Source organism: Lissotriton helveticus, chromosome 12 (genome assembly GCF_964261635.1).
Source record: "Lissotriton helveticus chromosome 12, aLisHel1.1, whole genome shotgun sequence".
Taxonomy (NCBI): Eukaryota; Metazoa; Chordata; class Amphibia; order Caudata; family Salamandridae; genus Lissotriton; species Lissotriton helveticus.
Window position 1 is genome coordinate 546,424,387 of NC_136073.1, and position 16,898 is coordinate 546,441,284.

A 16,898-nucleotide genomic window follows, 5' to 3' on the forward strand; every position below is an offset into this window, starting at 1 on the left:
TTACCACACTTGGTACAGGCAATACAGCAATAAATGTAAACAATGTCCCAGAATTAGAGGTGCCAATCAAATTAGGCGCTTGGCATGAGCATGTTTGAAGATCACTAGCTTAGTGAAATTCCTAAAATGTTTAACTAGGGAACAAATACTATAGATCGTCCAAAATTGGGACTTACCTTTAAGCCAAACAATACCTATAATCTTACCCTGATAAGCTAACAGGGCATTCCAAACATGGAAGATATCCAATGAGAACATGCTAAACAACGCTTAAAAAAAACCTCCATCCCAACTGTGACCAGAATTCATTTTACACAAAAGATCTCATACAACCATCAATAACAATAGGCCATTGCTGCGCTCACTAACGATTTCAGCAGAACAATGGCTGGTTATGTGTGCAGTGTTTATACAAAGATAATGCTTTCATCTGCAATCTAAAATGTAAAGTAAAAAAAAATCTTACATTTCTGCTCCATATCGCGAATGTCTTCTGGTCGAATTTTCAGCTTGTCAATATGCTCGTGCAAAACACTGGCCCATTTATTTAAAGATTCCATAATAGTCCATGGTCTAGACATATCTGCCACAAACACAGCAAGCGTTTCCTGCAAAGATTCTGCGTTAACAGCAAACTTCAGAAGACCTTTATGGTACAAATCCCCATCCAAGATCCATACGTTGCAGCGGGTGTGATCTGTTAATTAAGAAACGCTTCAATTAGACATCACAAATGAAAATCGCCTAAGTATTATAAATGAGGTTTTTGTCAATAATAGGCAGCATCTATCTGTGGGGAATGCTGCTCACAAAGGGTCACTTGTAAGGAATAAATACACTTTATGTAATTTACACATGTTTAACTGCCAAAAGCAGTGAAAGATTAAAGACATAGATAATTCATGTTGGTAAAGGGCGTACTAGTGCCTCAAGCTGCAAGACTTGTGCAGGATATAGAAAAAATAATGACAAACTAATTTTCGTAGAGGGGAAGAAAGTTGAAGGGTTTCATGCAGTGCAGGGAAAATAAATGGGTTAAAACAGCACGAGTTGCAGCGTAAAAACAAACAGGATCACAGCAAACTAAGCAGGAGGACATGAAGGAATTAGGTCATGGAGGATTGAATAGGATATCTGATGAATCAGCGAAGGGTTGCAGGTAAGTTTCGATGTAAGCGCAGACATTGGATATGATGAGCAAAATTAAAAAATATTTGATATTAAGTTTGTGTAAGACTGAGTGTGGACAAAGAGCAATAAAGTCGAGAGAAAGGAAAACTAATATAAGGACATCGGTTTCTGAAGTAGAAAACTCCCTGATAGGTGTTAAATGATAAGAAAACTGTGCTCAGATGGAGTTTTTTTTGTATTTTTTTTTTTTTAGCATCCATGGCAATGAATGTTTCAGGAAACTATTACGGGCCTGATTCCCAAAGGTAAACCTACACTTTTATGTAAGTTTACTATTTTTTGGTATTCACAAACTACAAGTTTTATTTTACTAATAGTAATTTTACAACTGCAGACACTTCGCATGCGTGGCGGAGACTCTGCACATTAACAGCTAGACCTGTCCTATCTTTTTATGTGCAGAGTTCTCTGTCCCGACTGCAAACTCCCCATAGTCATAACATTACTATTAGTAAAATAAAACTCAGTTTGTGAATATCAAAAAATGTGCAATGTCAGTCAAAAAAAAAAGGCAAAAGAAAATATTTTGGGAGGGAGTTAAATCACTGCAATGTTTGTTAAGCATTAAAGAATCAAACAAACACAAATATGTAATTAATGTTAAAGCAAAAAAATTATTCAGTGACAGGGACCATTTTTGTTAACATGGAAGTTAAACTACTACCGTCATTTTTTTTTTTTTAATGAATAGATCATTCTCTCATGCTCAGAAGGAGTCAGTGTGTTTACAATTCCTGACACTTTTAAGATTTAATTTATATGATAATCAAGCAGGAAGGGTCGAACTGGCCTATGGGGTAATCAGGCAGTGCCCGAAGGGCTAGCCTGACCATTCAGTCAGTGCATGGGCTGGTTTTCTGGCTGTTTGTGGGCTGGATTTCTGGTCTGGGTTTTAGGCCCCGCCTACATAGCGCTTCTGCTGTGCTGTGAGACGTATGGTTTACCATTCAGTGATCTTACAACGCGCCCTCAGTATACCATCATTTGTTTTCATTGTCACTCATTTGCATTTTTCCAAATGCCTAACTTCCATAGGCTTCACTTCCTTTCTTCTGTTAGCCTAGCCCCTCAATGAAGCTTGGACCAAGTACATGTGTTCATCGTTGTGTTTGTTCTTCCAAGTCTTTTTGCAAAACATTATTCTTTTATTAAGCCTATTGGTATTACAACTCGAAGTGTATTGTACTTTTGTACTATTAAAACAGGCATACAGCTTCTTATTTAAGCTACTTTCACCTACCGGCTATCTCCAGCGATGCTGTAGTTACTTACAACCACAACTGTACTACTCTACGCCACTCCACTCTATTCTACTCTACACAATGCCACGCTATGGAACTCTACACTACTCCACTTTACCCACGCCACTATACTCTCGTCTACACCACTTTCCTCTATTCTACCAACTTTTAGCCGTGCTGAACAGCAGCAAAGTCAACAGCTCTAACGAAGGCAAAACATTTTAGCCTTTTCAGTGCATGTTACTGTCGATTTCCCAGATATTACCACAAACACTGCCTGCAGCATGCACAAAAACATGCAGTCTCCCACACTTTAACATCTATACACCTTGTCTTCACAAGATTAAAACTGCCCTGATTTGCAAATGTGGGACACTTTTTTAGCCACCCAATTAGCTAATGGGGCCAACTTTTAATTTGATGCCTAGGTCTATTTTCTGTTCCAGTCTGACCCTGTATAACAAGCCCAAACCTGTGGCCTATCTAGGGCTTGCCTTTCCATTATACATCAAATTAAAATATCTTAGTGTAAGGATGGGCAGCTTTCCAACAAACGCCGAACGACCGGACTGGAGGACCCCAGGCACCAAGGAGTGTGACCTATGTGGTGCCGGAAAACAAGACTTTATGCACCTGATCTGCATCTGTCCAGCTTTGGATCAGGAACGTCGGAGCTGGTTAAAGGCCAAGTTCAATGAGCACGGAATAAGTACTTGCCGTTCTGCAATAATATATGTCCTGTGTAGAGCGGACCCACAATTGATCTGTAGAACAGTCAAATTTATTAAGAAGTTTGAGAACAAAAGAACATTTAATGCACAGAGCCAAGAAATAACCTCGAACAATACATGAACTCTTGCGGATGCATACAAATCATGACCATGTGATCTGTAACAGCACTGATATTGATTTTAATTTTCAATTAAAGCACGTAAACTGATCAATTTTAAATGACGTATTTTAATTTTGTAATGGTTTTTATTAACTACACAATAAAACGAATATATCAGTCTGACCCTGTAAGCAGGCGCAACTTGTTGTAAAAACAGTTGAAAAAGTAACTTGCTAGAGGACTTTAAAGCATTTCACCTATTACTCCTGCAGTGAACCTGGGCGAGAGTTATCTGCAGATACTATGAAAAGTGTGATCAGTGGAGAAGCAAGAAAAATGAACGATCTCCACGATGAAATTTTAACACAACAGGCTCCCAACAATAAATTAAATGTGTATCCTGGCACTTTTAGTAGTCACAGTGCCTGAGGACAGGGTGCGTACCAGATACATTTACAAAGGACACTCAGACTAGAGTATGTGTTTACCATGCTGTGTTCCGAGTTGTCAAAACAGCAGTCTATTACAGCTTTATGATCTTTCTAACGCAGCCACTGCCAAATAACTACAGAAGCCACCTCAGCTGGCACGTCAGCCCGACAAGCCCAGCGGTCTCACCAGCGCTTATGTAGACTTCCTAAACCACTGAACCGTCACCACGCACCAAAAAGTACAAAAGTACACAGACACAAGGCCAAATAGTCACTTGGTACAGCTGTACTTGTTAAATATTTGCCAACTTTTTTTTTTAAGTTCCGAGCCCGTCTGTGGTGTTGACTAGCAAGATTAAACAAATTATTTAAAACTATATCCTTGGGGAATAAAAACTCGAGTTGCTTGACTGCTGAACGGGAACGCCAGAGGAACACAGTAGCCAGCTCTTGAAGCCGCTGTTGAAGGTCTTACACTACTGCAGCAAGACATGTGCAGCACATGCCTAATGAACAGTGGGGATTACCAGCATAAGATTGTGAAAGAAAAAGGCAGTAACAAGTGGAAATAATGCCAAATCTAACATCAACAAATGCCTAAATCTATGAAGTCGTGACTGAAACCTCTGAAAAACGTATGTATGATGGTGGGTTATTTCACAAAGTAAATCTGTGCCTTTGTACATCACACAACTCTACAGCCAAATGGCTAGACTGGTTAAAATATGCATGGTTGTGAATAAGGTATTCTAAAGACCACACCACCAAAGGAAGGAAAGAGTTCATGTAACAATGACATTGCAGGCTCGAAACTTAGTCAGTGTAAATGTATTGGGAAAAATAGGAACACACTTTTCGTTTCTACAACTTTTTTGGTGCCAAGAACGAGAACCATATGCAAAATGCATTTAATTTTTAATTTAATTTTAATTAAGAGGGTTTTCGGGTCAAATGTGACTTCCTACAGCATACTCGTGTTTGACTGGTGCAGACTTGTTTCCCCCCAGCAATGAAACCTCCACATGGTTTTCAGTTCCCGTAACCATTGGAAACAAAGTTGTAATGGGGCTCAACATATTTACTGTAATTTTTGCGGACCAGCACCGCTGCAATTAAAAGTGTGAGAAAAATCATCTGGAAATGCTGTGCTTTCAACTTATATGCCTAAACCAACTGAGATTGATCTGTTCTTGGGACAGAAAATCTTCAGCATGGCTTGGGAACGAGAGCTTGCCTACTCTATGTTTACCTCCCAGGGAGGCATTGGAAAGCTGCTGCAGGTTATTTGATTTTTTTTGTTACCTCAGTGTGCTTCACAATCATGCACGTCCTTCGAGGGTCTCATTATAGACATGGATTGTAACCCTTGCTTTCAGGTCGAGCGAGACACGAAAGTGCACCCCTCATTTACAAAGAGCGGCTACAGTCTTCTCTATCCAGGCTATGGTAGATTGATTGTGGTGGAAGTATTAATCTATAGTCAGAAGTACCTGTATCCTTTGGGAGGAGTTGGATATCAGCACCCTACTGGTAAAGTCTGTGCAGTATTCCTTACCTGGGTTGCTTTGGCCTATCATTTTGGGATATGCTGGTTGAGAGACAGTGTGTTCACTGGATGAGGATGGATTGGCGAGCCGTTGTTTTACTAGCAAACCAAGCTGGTATATGTTCCGATGGACATTCCAGCTCCCTGGTGACCCTCCCTAGTCCTTGCAGAAGTTTGGTGGGTTGGAGAAAAAAAGGCGCTTATCAGTCTTTAACTCAGAATTTAGGGCCTCTGGGGCAGCTCTCCCTTCTCCTTTGCTGGGGGGTGGTCATTCTCCTGCAGCCAGGGCACCCTCACCTGGAGTTAAAGTTTATCCTAGAGGACAGGACGCAAAAGGGCCAAAACACAAGGTAGATGGCAAACGGCTCTTCCTATACAGTGATTACACAATGAACACAGAAAAGATGCCCCCATGATTGGAAGAGTACCACGATTCAAAAGTGACACCCTGGTAAGATCATAATGTACATCACAGACAGATAAAAGACTAGCCCATCAGCCAGTGAGCTGTTTAACGTTTGACTTGTCTTCTGAGAAGGAGCACGCACTAGCGGGGTTGAATAAGCAGAGATCCAGGAGTGGAATCCCCTTTGAATGCCATTATGCCTGCTTGATGCGGGAACAGGGTCTGGGCTTAGGAGGGGTTTCTGTGACTGATGTGCATGCAGAAAGGAATTTTCATGTCTGACAGAAGGAACTAGTTTTGCAGACTTTGCAGCATCCCAGCACAAAACAACATATCTATGTGTACCTGTGAAAGGCAGCTGTGGAGACACAACCACTTTAAGACTTGCTGCACATAAATGACAGGAGTAACAGGAGATGCTCCTTATTGTCACTGCTTCACCTCAGACCCTCTCTTGTACAGAGGGATTCCTGTGACTGCTTCCAGCTGCCATCCATAGCAGAAGATTGCCCTGTTTAAAAACTTAACGTTTGAACCTTTGGTGTCAGTCCAAGTTCTTGCATAGTCGAATGCTTTGCCACTAATTGTCAAGTCAATAGGACCCCAACCCCACCATCCAGCCAGTTATTAGAAATCATAGCCTGTGACCAGAGGGCTCTGAGGAACAGTCCCCACTTCTTTTTTGTGTCATCGTAGGGTATCTGGGCGTACTGGCACCTTGACAAGTCCCTACCATCAAACAGCAAGCCCAGTGACTACTACACTAGTTAGACTCAAGTAAGGGTGTACAGACATCAGGCACCTCTACCAGGACACCTGACACAACCAGAGTGGTGACCTCTCCAAGGAAGGTTGGGCACTTCTTTTTCTTTGGGTTGTGGGCCAGTGGGTGAACTGGGAACATTTAACTTCACCACTGCAATACAAGCATTGCTACTGTTGCTCTAGCTTTGACAAGTAACCCTCTGCAACATACTTTATATATTCCAATGTTGACTGTTCTCATAGTGTTTAGTGTCCAATTCTGGTTGGGGTCTGAAATCTGGCCCATAGGGTCATACAGACTGAGTTTTTATGTGTAGCTTAGTTTTATGTGTAGCACGTTTGTCATGTGTGTACTGTTATAAAGTAAAGAATTGTCTTGAAACTGATCTCATTAGATGGCATTACTGTATAAACAGTATTCTAAGTATCTAGCCCACCTCACTCCGTGGAGTAAGCCTTGGTCAGATCTGTCTCACTACCCTGAGAGAGTAAAGTGCTAGAGTAGAGTACTTGGTTATCCACTTTGGAGGGCAAATAGCATTGTAGCTCCAGGTGGTGAACGGCTCCAACTTGAAGTAGAGTTAGTTGCCCTGGGTTCAGACATAAGCCTTGATGAGGGACAATGCCAAACACAAGACTAATTGTTATATTTTTCAACCACTTCAGCCTGAGGCACGTATTGCCCCAGCTACTTATCTTTAACATTTGCACAGGGACCATTGTTGCAGTTCATACTAGTCATCTGTTTGACTATAACGATGAGCAGGGCCTTCTCATGTGTAAGCAGGAAACAATGGACTGGGGTGAACACTTTGACAGCCTATTTACGGACTACAACAAGAATTTATTAATGTCAATTTGATAGAACAAATGTCCACGATAACTTAAGTCACAATTTGTTTGTGAAAATATGCATTGTGAAGTGCGTATGTGTTCAACAAGTATTAACCCTTGTCCTAAATCTCATTCAAAGGGTTAGAGAAACAGATAGGCTTTAAACAATGATCTTTCTGGTGTCTCTGAAATTTTGCAGTCACCAACAGCTGTGCCTAACCTTTTTCAGGTCACTTAGATGAATGTGACTTTTGAGTAGAAACATTCTGCAATCACATTAAAGAAAATTATGAGATTAAGAAACATCATCCAGTGCTACATTTAGGGGTAAAAAGAACACAAACTTTGAACAGTGGACAGAAATTTTACCTCAGCCCAACTACTGAACAAAGCACTGAGAAAAAAAAACCTGCTTGATAATAAACAACATTTATTTAGAGCTTTGGGAAAACGAAAAATTAAGACCTCTCTAGATTCAAGAGTTCATGAATGTCCAGCTGGTCTCATCCATATACTTGTGCACCCACACCGCCAAAAAGTTTTTTGAAGCAATATTTTAAGCACAGACAGTTGAATACTGAAGCACGCATTAGGCTAGTGAGGATCCAAGGAGGGAAAAATCCGAGATGCATACTAAATGAATGATTCAGTAGAACAACCATTAAACATGCTATATTATGTTATACATTATCGCTGACTTACATTAGAACATAAAAAGGAGCAACTCATGACCTGGCCGCTTAAAATGCGTTTAAACAGTGAAACCAGAAATGTGTGATTCCAAATTGCTCACAAACTAAGGGGGAGCACAATTTGTGCCCAATTACATGAGAATGGGGAAGGAAACGCCCATATAGTCCATGTTACTCCCCATTCCAACATAGAAAACAAAAGCACATTTGCCTGGTTTACCCAGCTGAACAGTCGTAGAATAAAACATTTGTGTTTTGAAAAGAGATAATATTTGCATTTTGGGCATACAATGGAGAGTGCACCCAGATCATGATTGCAGTCTACATCTTTTAAGTATCAAAATAACACAAACTGCACACCAAAAACTTGGAATATACAAATCAAAGAGGTGGAGTCATCCTGAACCTATCCATATTGTAAATACTACATTTTAGAGCGTTCCAGATCTTTCCTTATGTCCATATCTTGTTGACAAAAGAGTTCAAACAGCTGAACATTTAACCATGATGAAAATGTAAAAAACAAGTTGTAATTCAGCAGGTAGTAAGTAGGATGAGAAGTAAGATTTGTTTAGCACATTTTAAAAAACGTTTCAAGACCATGATAGACTGAAACAGAACAAATATATCCTTGTGGGCAACCAAAGGAAGGTTGCAAATGGATAGAAACTCCACAATAGGTCAGTGGGTCAACTACTGTGTCAAATACCGGAAAAGAGATGTGAAAATGAGAGAGATGGAAGCAGTAAACACTGGAGAAAGCACAGGAACCCAGAACAAGGATGATGATACATCAAACAGACAAGCCGGCCACACATTGGAACACATGACTCTTATTCAAAAATACAATTGCACAGTATAGAAAAATATGCAGACCCCACAAAGTCATTCAGGAAAAAATAAAAACCAAAATAATTGCTGAAGAAACAAAGTAAGCACCAGACCTGTGTAGGGGCAAGATGGCAGCAGAGTGCTCGGTCGAGTGAGCTGGTGTATCTCACCTGGATGAATCACCTCCTCCGAGCTTTTACAGTTACTGCGGACCCCTCGTCGTTGGATTTGGGCTGGCCGAGCTGCTCGCATCTCAATGCGCAGACTTTTGTCGTGCTCCTCGAGCGCTGTATTTGACAGCGCGTACAGGGTTTGGTGTGTTCCGGCTTTGTATTTACCGGCTTTTCCCTACTGCACCGATTCCCTCTGTGCACATCATCCTTGTAGGTGCCTTTGCGGTAGCATGGCTCCGAAACTTACAGCCAAGGCAGCAATTGCAAGGGCTCGATCTGCTGCCATCGCCGATCAAGCTAATAGCCCAGCTGAAATCGACAGATGCTGCCAAAGCCTCCCATCTAGCGCGAGGGGGAGACGCCATTGGAGAAGGCTCTTCGAGCAGCAATCGGGCTGCCTCCACGGCGGCGAGCGGTAAGATTAAGCAGACTGTTCCTGTACTTTTCAAAAACCTGACTGCTAAAATTAAAACACCGGCCGGTATTGTGGAAAGCAAGCAAGCACACCAGAGCCCTCCACGAACGTTCAATGGTGCAAATTCAGCAGGAGTCGTATCAGCCCTAAGGGACTCCTCACGAGATGCTGATGACCTTCCCATTAATGGGGGCGCCGCGCAGGTGCCAATAACGGAGCAAGTTCACTCGGTGCAACAGGGGCTCATCACGAAATGCCCAGTGGTGGCTACCCTGGAAAACGATCCCATAATGAGAGCCTCGCAGCCTGTGTCTACTCTCCCGGTGAATGGGATTATGAGAACTGTAGTCCAGCCAATAGAGAATAATCCAATCCCGGTGCATCCTCTTCTAGCTGTTAATATTCCTGAGCCCAAGGCTATTGCTACTGGTGATATTGATGGTGCTATTGATGGTGGTGAATCTTCTAGGGAACCTGAATGGGGGGGGAAACCCATTTTTCTCTCTATCAGAAAACACGGGGTCTTCAATGGATGAAGAGGACGATGAGGACAGGGAATGGACTGAAGAGGATAGTGACGCTGGAGATTGGCAGTTAAACCAAGTCCTCAGCAATGAGGTTTCACCCCGTAGCCTCGCACAGTTCTCAAAGTTAATAACTTAAAAGCTCAGGGTGCTTTAAACGAGGTCGCCGCGGTATCTGGATTACCATCCTGGGATAGCTCTTTCTCGGTTCCACTCGGCCCAGGGGAGAGTGCTTCAACTAAGGGCCTGAATACACCACTTAACCATGCTGAGTTGCCACCAGGAGAGATAACACTTGCTGTTATCTACCAGACTATCATGGCGCATCGCGAGGAGTCCCGTCAGGAGAATGTTCGTACACAGGGGGTCTGTCGCAGAGTCCAAAATTCTATCCGCAGAGTGGCCAAAACTTGTATGGACATAGCAGCTAGAATAGGAGAGGCCGAGGAGAGGATCTCTAATTTAGAGGATGCCCTAGCAATGCAGAAGGTCGCAACTGATATGATTGGTGCACAAAAAGATGACATTCTATGGAAGCGGACTGATTTAGAAAATAGGGCTAGGAGGAACAATTTTTTTTAGGGATCCCGGAAGGCGGTGAAGGAGGAGATGTCAGGCAATTTGTGGTCGAATTATTCACAGAGGCATTCCCTGATGTAAAGGAGTGGGATTGGCAGTTCGAGGTGCAACGAGCACATTGATTCCCTTTCAAGCAGAGACAGAAATTAGGTTCATCAGGGGATAAACCCCGAGCAATTTTGATATGCCTCAATAATTTTTTGGCAAGAGAGAAGATTTATGATTTAGCTAGACCTGACAGAAAAAGAGTTGGGAAAGATTGCGAGTTTTTTGTTTGGCCAGATTTCTGTCCAGCAACAGTTGAGCGGAGGTGGCAGCTCCGCCAGCTGATTTCTCCATTTCAGTCAAAGGGGGCCTAAGCTTTTCTACTCTTTCCCTCTAAATTAAACATTATCTATCAGGGTCAGACCAGATTCTTTCCCTCTGAAATCCAGGCCAAGGACTTTTTGGGCACTATGTAACTAAGAAGGCTGTAGGCCTTGTTTTTGTTTCTTCGTATGTCCTTTCTACTTATTTTCAATTATTATCCCAAGGGGGGGTCCCAGGATTAGAGTTGGGGTGAGTCGGAAGTGTTTAAATACTTAAATGTAGAATTAGCCACCTGGCCATCTCCTCTGTTTATCTGTGGGGACATGAAAATCAACTTACCCAGTAATTTTAATTTGGTAGGTGATCATAAGTACTCTGGTAGAAAACTCAGAGTGTTTAAGGCTCTTCAGACCCTAGTACAAGAAAACGGTGTAACTGACCTATGGCATCGGCATAATAAAGCAGATGACGGGTATACATATTACTCTGCCCCTCATAATAAAATGGTCCGGTTGGATTATTTTTTTATCTCTGATCAGGTGGTCGAAACAGCTTCGATCTCTGCCCCTCTTAGAATTTTGTCGGATCATAATCCGTTGGTTGTGGAATGTCCCTGGTCTCGCCTATGCAGAGTTCCGAGGGCCTGGACTTTTGAAAGAAAACTCCTGTTGGATGAGGCTTATCAGGCTCATATGAAAAAGTGGTTAGTCGAATTCTTAGATGTTAATAGGGGAACTGCATCTGATCACATGGTCTGGGACGCATTAAAGGCCGCAGTCTGCGGCAAGACTAAGAGTTTTTCATCCTTTCGCTGGAAGGCAGGACAGGAGTTGGTGAAGAGTCGTATTGAGGAGCTTAGGCTCGCAGAGTTAGAACTAACATCCAAAATTAAGAATGGGTCTAATATAGAAGAGTGTCAGCAGACAGTTGCCATACTACAGTCTAAACTCTTGGAGTCTTTCGGACAGGACTTGGCTATAAAAATATCTCCAATACCGTACAACGATGTTTGAATATGGAGAGAATTCTGGTAGGGTATTGGACAATAGGCTCCAACAGAAAAGTTTGCAGAGTCGTATTATTAAAATTCAGGATGAAACCGGGGTGGTTCAGGACACACAGGAGGGAGTGGCCGACGTGTTTCAATAGTTTTATCTAGCACTCTATACTGAAGACATCAGGAGCACTCAGTGGGAGGTCTGAGATTGAGGATTTTTTGCTGGGGTTGGATACCTCTAAGATTTCTCACGAGCAGAATGAATGGTTATCGGCCCCAATTTCATGGGAGGAGGTTGCGCTAGAGGTAAAAGCCTTAGCCAATGGGAAGGCCTGTGGTCCGGATGCCCTGCCCTTGGAATTTTATAAGACCTTCCTTGAGGAGGTCCGACTAGACCTTTTAACTGTTCTCAGGGCAGCGCAGAGAGGTACTGTCCCCGATTCGTGGCACCAGACTACAATTGTCTTGTTAAAAAAAAGGGAAAGCCCAGGCTGAGCTCGTCATCTTTTCGACCAATCTCCCTCATAAATAGCGACAGCAAAATATATTCCAAAATGTTAGCATCTAGGTTGGTAGAGGTGATTGTCCCATTGGTTTCCCTGCGTCAGCATGGGTTTATCCCGGGCAGGGACGCGCCGGACCATGTCCGGCGCGTCATCGCCCTATCGGACTGGGCCCAGGTCACAGCCTCTCCCCTCGGGTTGATCCTGTTGGACGCAGAGAAGGCGTTTGACAGGGTCTCCTGGGGGTTCTTGTGGGCCGTGCTCCGGTGGAAAGGTTTCAGTAATTAGCTTATTCAGGCAATTCGGGCATTATATACTTCTCCAGTAGCAGCGCTGCGTATTTCTGGTAAGGATTTAAGGTATTTTAACATTAGCAGAGGTACTAGGCAAGGGTGCCCTTGTTCACCCTTGCTCTGTACATCGATCCGTTCCTGCGTAAAATCGAAGGACATTCGGGCATTTCGCCGATAAGGATCGAAGGTACAGAGTATCGTGCGCTGGCTTATGCAGACGATATTGTTGTCTTAACATCAGATGTTCCTTCTGCATTTTCGGTTCTTAAGGCGTCTGCCGACAGTTTGGATCATTATCGGGGTATAAGCTAAATGATGCAAATACCCAGGTAGTACAAACACCCGATATGTCGTACTCTGATGCCCCAGTGGTCAGCGAAGCAATTTATCTAGGAGTTAAGATAACGGCCGCAGAAGAAGCCTTTCGGGATTTGAATATTCTTCCGGTGGTGGAGGCTGTAAATACTAAGTTGGAATGACTGGATCATTTACATCTCTCCCTCTATGGTCGCTGTAGCGTCCTTAATATGTTGGTGCTCCCAAAGTTTTTGTACCTTTTTAGGACAATCCCTCTAGAACTTTCGCAAAAAAGTTTGGTTAAGGCCAATAGGATTTGCTATAGGTTTCTCGGTGTATCGCCGGTCCCGTAGAGCGGCTAAGTGGATGTGTCTCCCACGTGATCGGGGTGGATGGGCTGTACCCAACTTGTTATTATATTACTGGTCTGTGATGGTTCAGTTTCTGGGAGTACCATTGATGGAAAAAAGAGCTGAGGTTCAGCCATGTAATAGACCTACTATCTTTGAGATTGGTCTCGGCACGGCCGCTAAGGGTATCCTGACGCAAGTTTTGGAGCCTAGTTACTTTAAGAAGACCAGGTTTAAGGTGGTCATTGCTATGTTCTCAATTTGGCAGAAGATTTGACGGAAATTGTCTATTCCCAATGTTAACATTTATACTCCATTCAAAGCCGTCAGACTCCTGCCCTGTATCTTCCAGGATCAGACTACTTTTAGATGGCAGGCACTTAGTATTCATGTTATAGGGGACTAAGTGGGGGCCGGGCAAATACGATCTTATTCGTCTTTGATGGATAGGTTTCAGTTGAATATGCATGATTTTTTAAAATACCTACAGCTTAGAAGTTTCATTTTCAAACGTCTCAATGTAACCCCCTTAATGTTAGATAAGCCTGTGATATACGAGTTGGTTTAAAAAAAAAAAAATTAGAATAGGGACAGTGTATCAATACTTATTGTCTAGTCTCCCGGACGACCTTGAGGCGCAAAATCTTAAGTGGGAGGGCAAACTTGTCAAGACTGGGGTTGATCTGAGGCTTGCATTGGAGCTAGCCAGTGAGGTTCTGGTAGTCTCCGGACCCAAAGTTACATGGCAGTGTTTGATCTATACTATACGCCTGCAAAAATAGCGAAATGGGGTTGTAGAAAGGGTTATCATTGTGCAAGGTGTGGGCTGTATGTAGCGGATGCTATTCATATTTTATTCTTGCGCGAGCCTGCGTGACTTCTTGTCCGATGTGGAGCGATTTATTAACCATACGCTCAATATTCCATGTTCACTGTCCTCCGAGATGGTGATAATGGGTGTCGAAGGCTCAGCGGTGGCTAGAAACTCACGGTATATCTCCGCATTTTTATTCATAGCCATGTCTATGATACAGCTGTGTATCACCTCACAATGGCTTTGCCCTGAAGCACCTACATTTATTAACTGGAGAGCTAGGTTGCTAGCTATTTATAATTTGGAGTCTTCAGTATTTACATTAAAGGGTAGGCATAGGCGGAAGCTAGCCTGTAAGATCTGGGCCCCGGTGGAGGAATGGTTAAAATAGCCTCTGTGCCTATTATATATAAGTTGTGTATCTTTAATATGTTATAGATCCATGAACTGTTTTTTGATGTTCTTCTCCTTTTTCTTTTTTATGTTGTTGTTTTTCTGCCCTATCACACTGCTAATCTTGTTGCATTTATTTTTCGTTGTTTATTGTTTAAGAAACTCGATGTATGTATTTCTCTTGATTGCCACAACTGCACTGTCCGATTTTTACAACAAAAAAAAAAGAAACAAAGTAAGCACTCAATATGGTAGACTAACTTTGAACCCTTGGATGTTGCAGTGAAACAGCTAATAGACACAAGAAAATAAAGTCTTATGCTTTAAAGAAACAACTGAAAGTTTTCTGGAGAAGAAAAAAAAACTAGAAGCCTAAAATTATATTCTGAACAAAGAAAACCTCAAAGATCCGTAGCCAAATGTACTACCCAAGATTATGGTACCATATATACCTTCAAGGTACATCATTGCAATGCCTACTGAAAACACTGGTGCAAAAGAGATTCTCTCTCGCGCTCCCCCCCCACCCCCCGCCACCCCAAAAAAAAATTTAAACTGTCTTAACTATACTTGGTACCTTTTCATGCAATGCATTTCCTTACAAAATAGAATTTATCAAATTGTGAAGACACTAATTGAATCAATCAGCATTATTAACTATTGTGGTCAGTGTTCTGCATCCACTTGCAGATTTAAAAGTGACTTATTTTCTAAGTAATAACCAACAAACTCATGGCAATGTGTCTACATACTTTTATAATATAAAAGTGTATTTACTTAGGACGTGAAAAAAACAAATGGCTCATGTTAAAATAGGAAGGATTAACTTAACAATGGAAGCAGCAAATCCTCTGTCAGGTGTACAGATGCATTATTATCTATAATCCTTCAGCTCTGTCATTTGTTCTAACAAACATGTGGGTGAAAAGGTTTATAAAATACCAAAGCAGAGCCTAGGAGACTCAACTACAACTGCCCAGTAATAATGTACAAGATTTAAAAACCAGTACTTTACTAGAAGTAATGAGAACAGGTGGTACACATTTAACTAGAGATAAACACCTTTATGCGAAGGCTGGCCCAAATGCAGGAATGCACTGGCTTCCCATTTGATGGAAGCAGGCTTGAGGGACCATTGGAACTGCTGGCATTGGCTCAAGAATTTATCACATTACATGGCAGTTATTGTAGATTATATAACATCTTCATAATTTCAGTAAAATTAATACAATCAAGTAAAAAATAAAAAGCAGTAATTTAGTTATCTCCCCTCATTACTAATATCTGCAAGTTACTACCCTTTTTAGGGTCAAAGGTGGAAGGATAATTGAAACTCACATAGAGTCAAAGGATACAAAATGCATAGCTGGAGCAACTGACTTCAACGATGACAAAGACCTACTGATGCATTTTAGTTAACAAATCAGATGGTCGTTCTCACCTTTTACATAGTGGCTGATACCATGTTTGTGATTAGAAACCTTGTGTTCCTGAAAAACAGGACTCCAGTCAATTTCTAAATCTTTTAATAATTTTGGGATGTGCAAATTAGAAGAGTAATAGAGTAGAGATTCACGCGAAGTCTACAACCCTGACAAACAAATGTATTATCCCTCGCCCAACCTGCTCTAAGACTGGCAAATGGACCAAGCAAAAGACAAACCCTCATATATGTTTTTCTAACTTTTTTTTAATAAAGGAGTAATTAAATATTGCTGTTGTTGTAGTGCAAGGAATAGAAAACAATGACTTGAAAGTGTGCAGCATGTTGATGTCTACAACACATCGTTCAGCGTTAAGAGACATAGTGGTGCAATATCAGGGAGCTAAAATATAGAAACAGGAATTAGACCTTATCACTGTTGAATAAAGCTCTAAGAGTGGAATGGGTATTTGTTCCCCACATCACAAGGACCACAAAAATACTTTGTCTGCACCCCCAGAGTTAGCAGATTGATCTTTTACCCCCAATCTGCACCCCGTGGGGAGCTAGAAATCCCACTGCACACCAGGGAATTGTTTTTATAGGTGAGCAGCTGCCCTGGCTTGGGTAAGTGCTCTCCCACTATCAAGTGGCAATGAGTATTTTTGCCCTTAGGAGTGAGCTAATAAATTCAGTGAGGCCTGACCAGTACTGGAATGAGCTAGGGAATGTAGGGAGGCTGACCTGTCCTGACGCGAGCTAGTGAATGCAGTGAGCCCTGACGTCTTCTAGAGTGAGCTAGCGAGTGCAGTGAGATGTGAACTGTTTTAGGATTAGGTCACATTACCAAACCCTCAGTCCTGCTACTCAGTGGGAGTTAGATATGGGCTAATGTCATTTAGATGTCAACACTATACCTATATAAAACCAAATCTCCTCGGGGCGTGGCTACGGCGCCGATGGCGGAGGTCGCCTGAGCGCTCGGCTCCGCGGTCGAGCCGCATTAATCCTGCCTAAAAAGCTCCAAGGGCTCCTCGATCCTCCACCGGGTGACGGAGT

General features: G+C 42.2%; 1 protein-coding gene across 2 annotated transcripts in view; it reads right to left on the bottom strand.

The window, feature by feature from the left end:
- DYNC1LI2 (dynein cytoplasmic 1 light intermediate chain 2) overlaps positions 1-16,898 on the bottom strand; it is a 424,537-nt gene that overhangs the window by 365,720 nt on the left and 41,919 nt on the right. For both annotated transcript variants that reach the window (XM_078669984.1, XM_078669985.1), the window contains exon 4: positions 467-697. In XM_078669984.1, the coding sequence (XP_078526110.1) occupies positions 467-697 (231 nt within the window). The remainder of the gene's footprint in view (positions 1-466; positions 698-16,898) is intronic.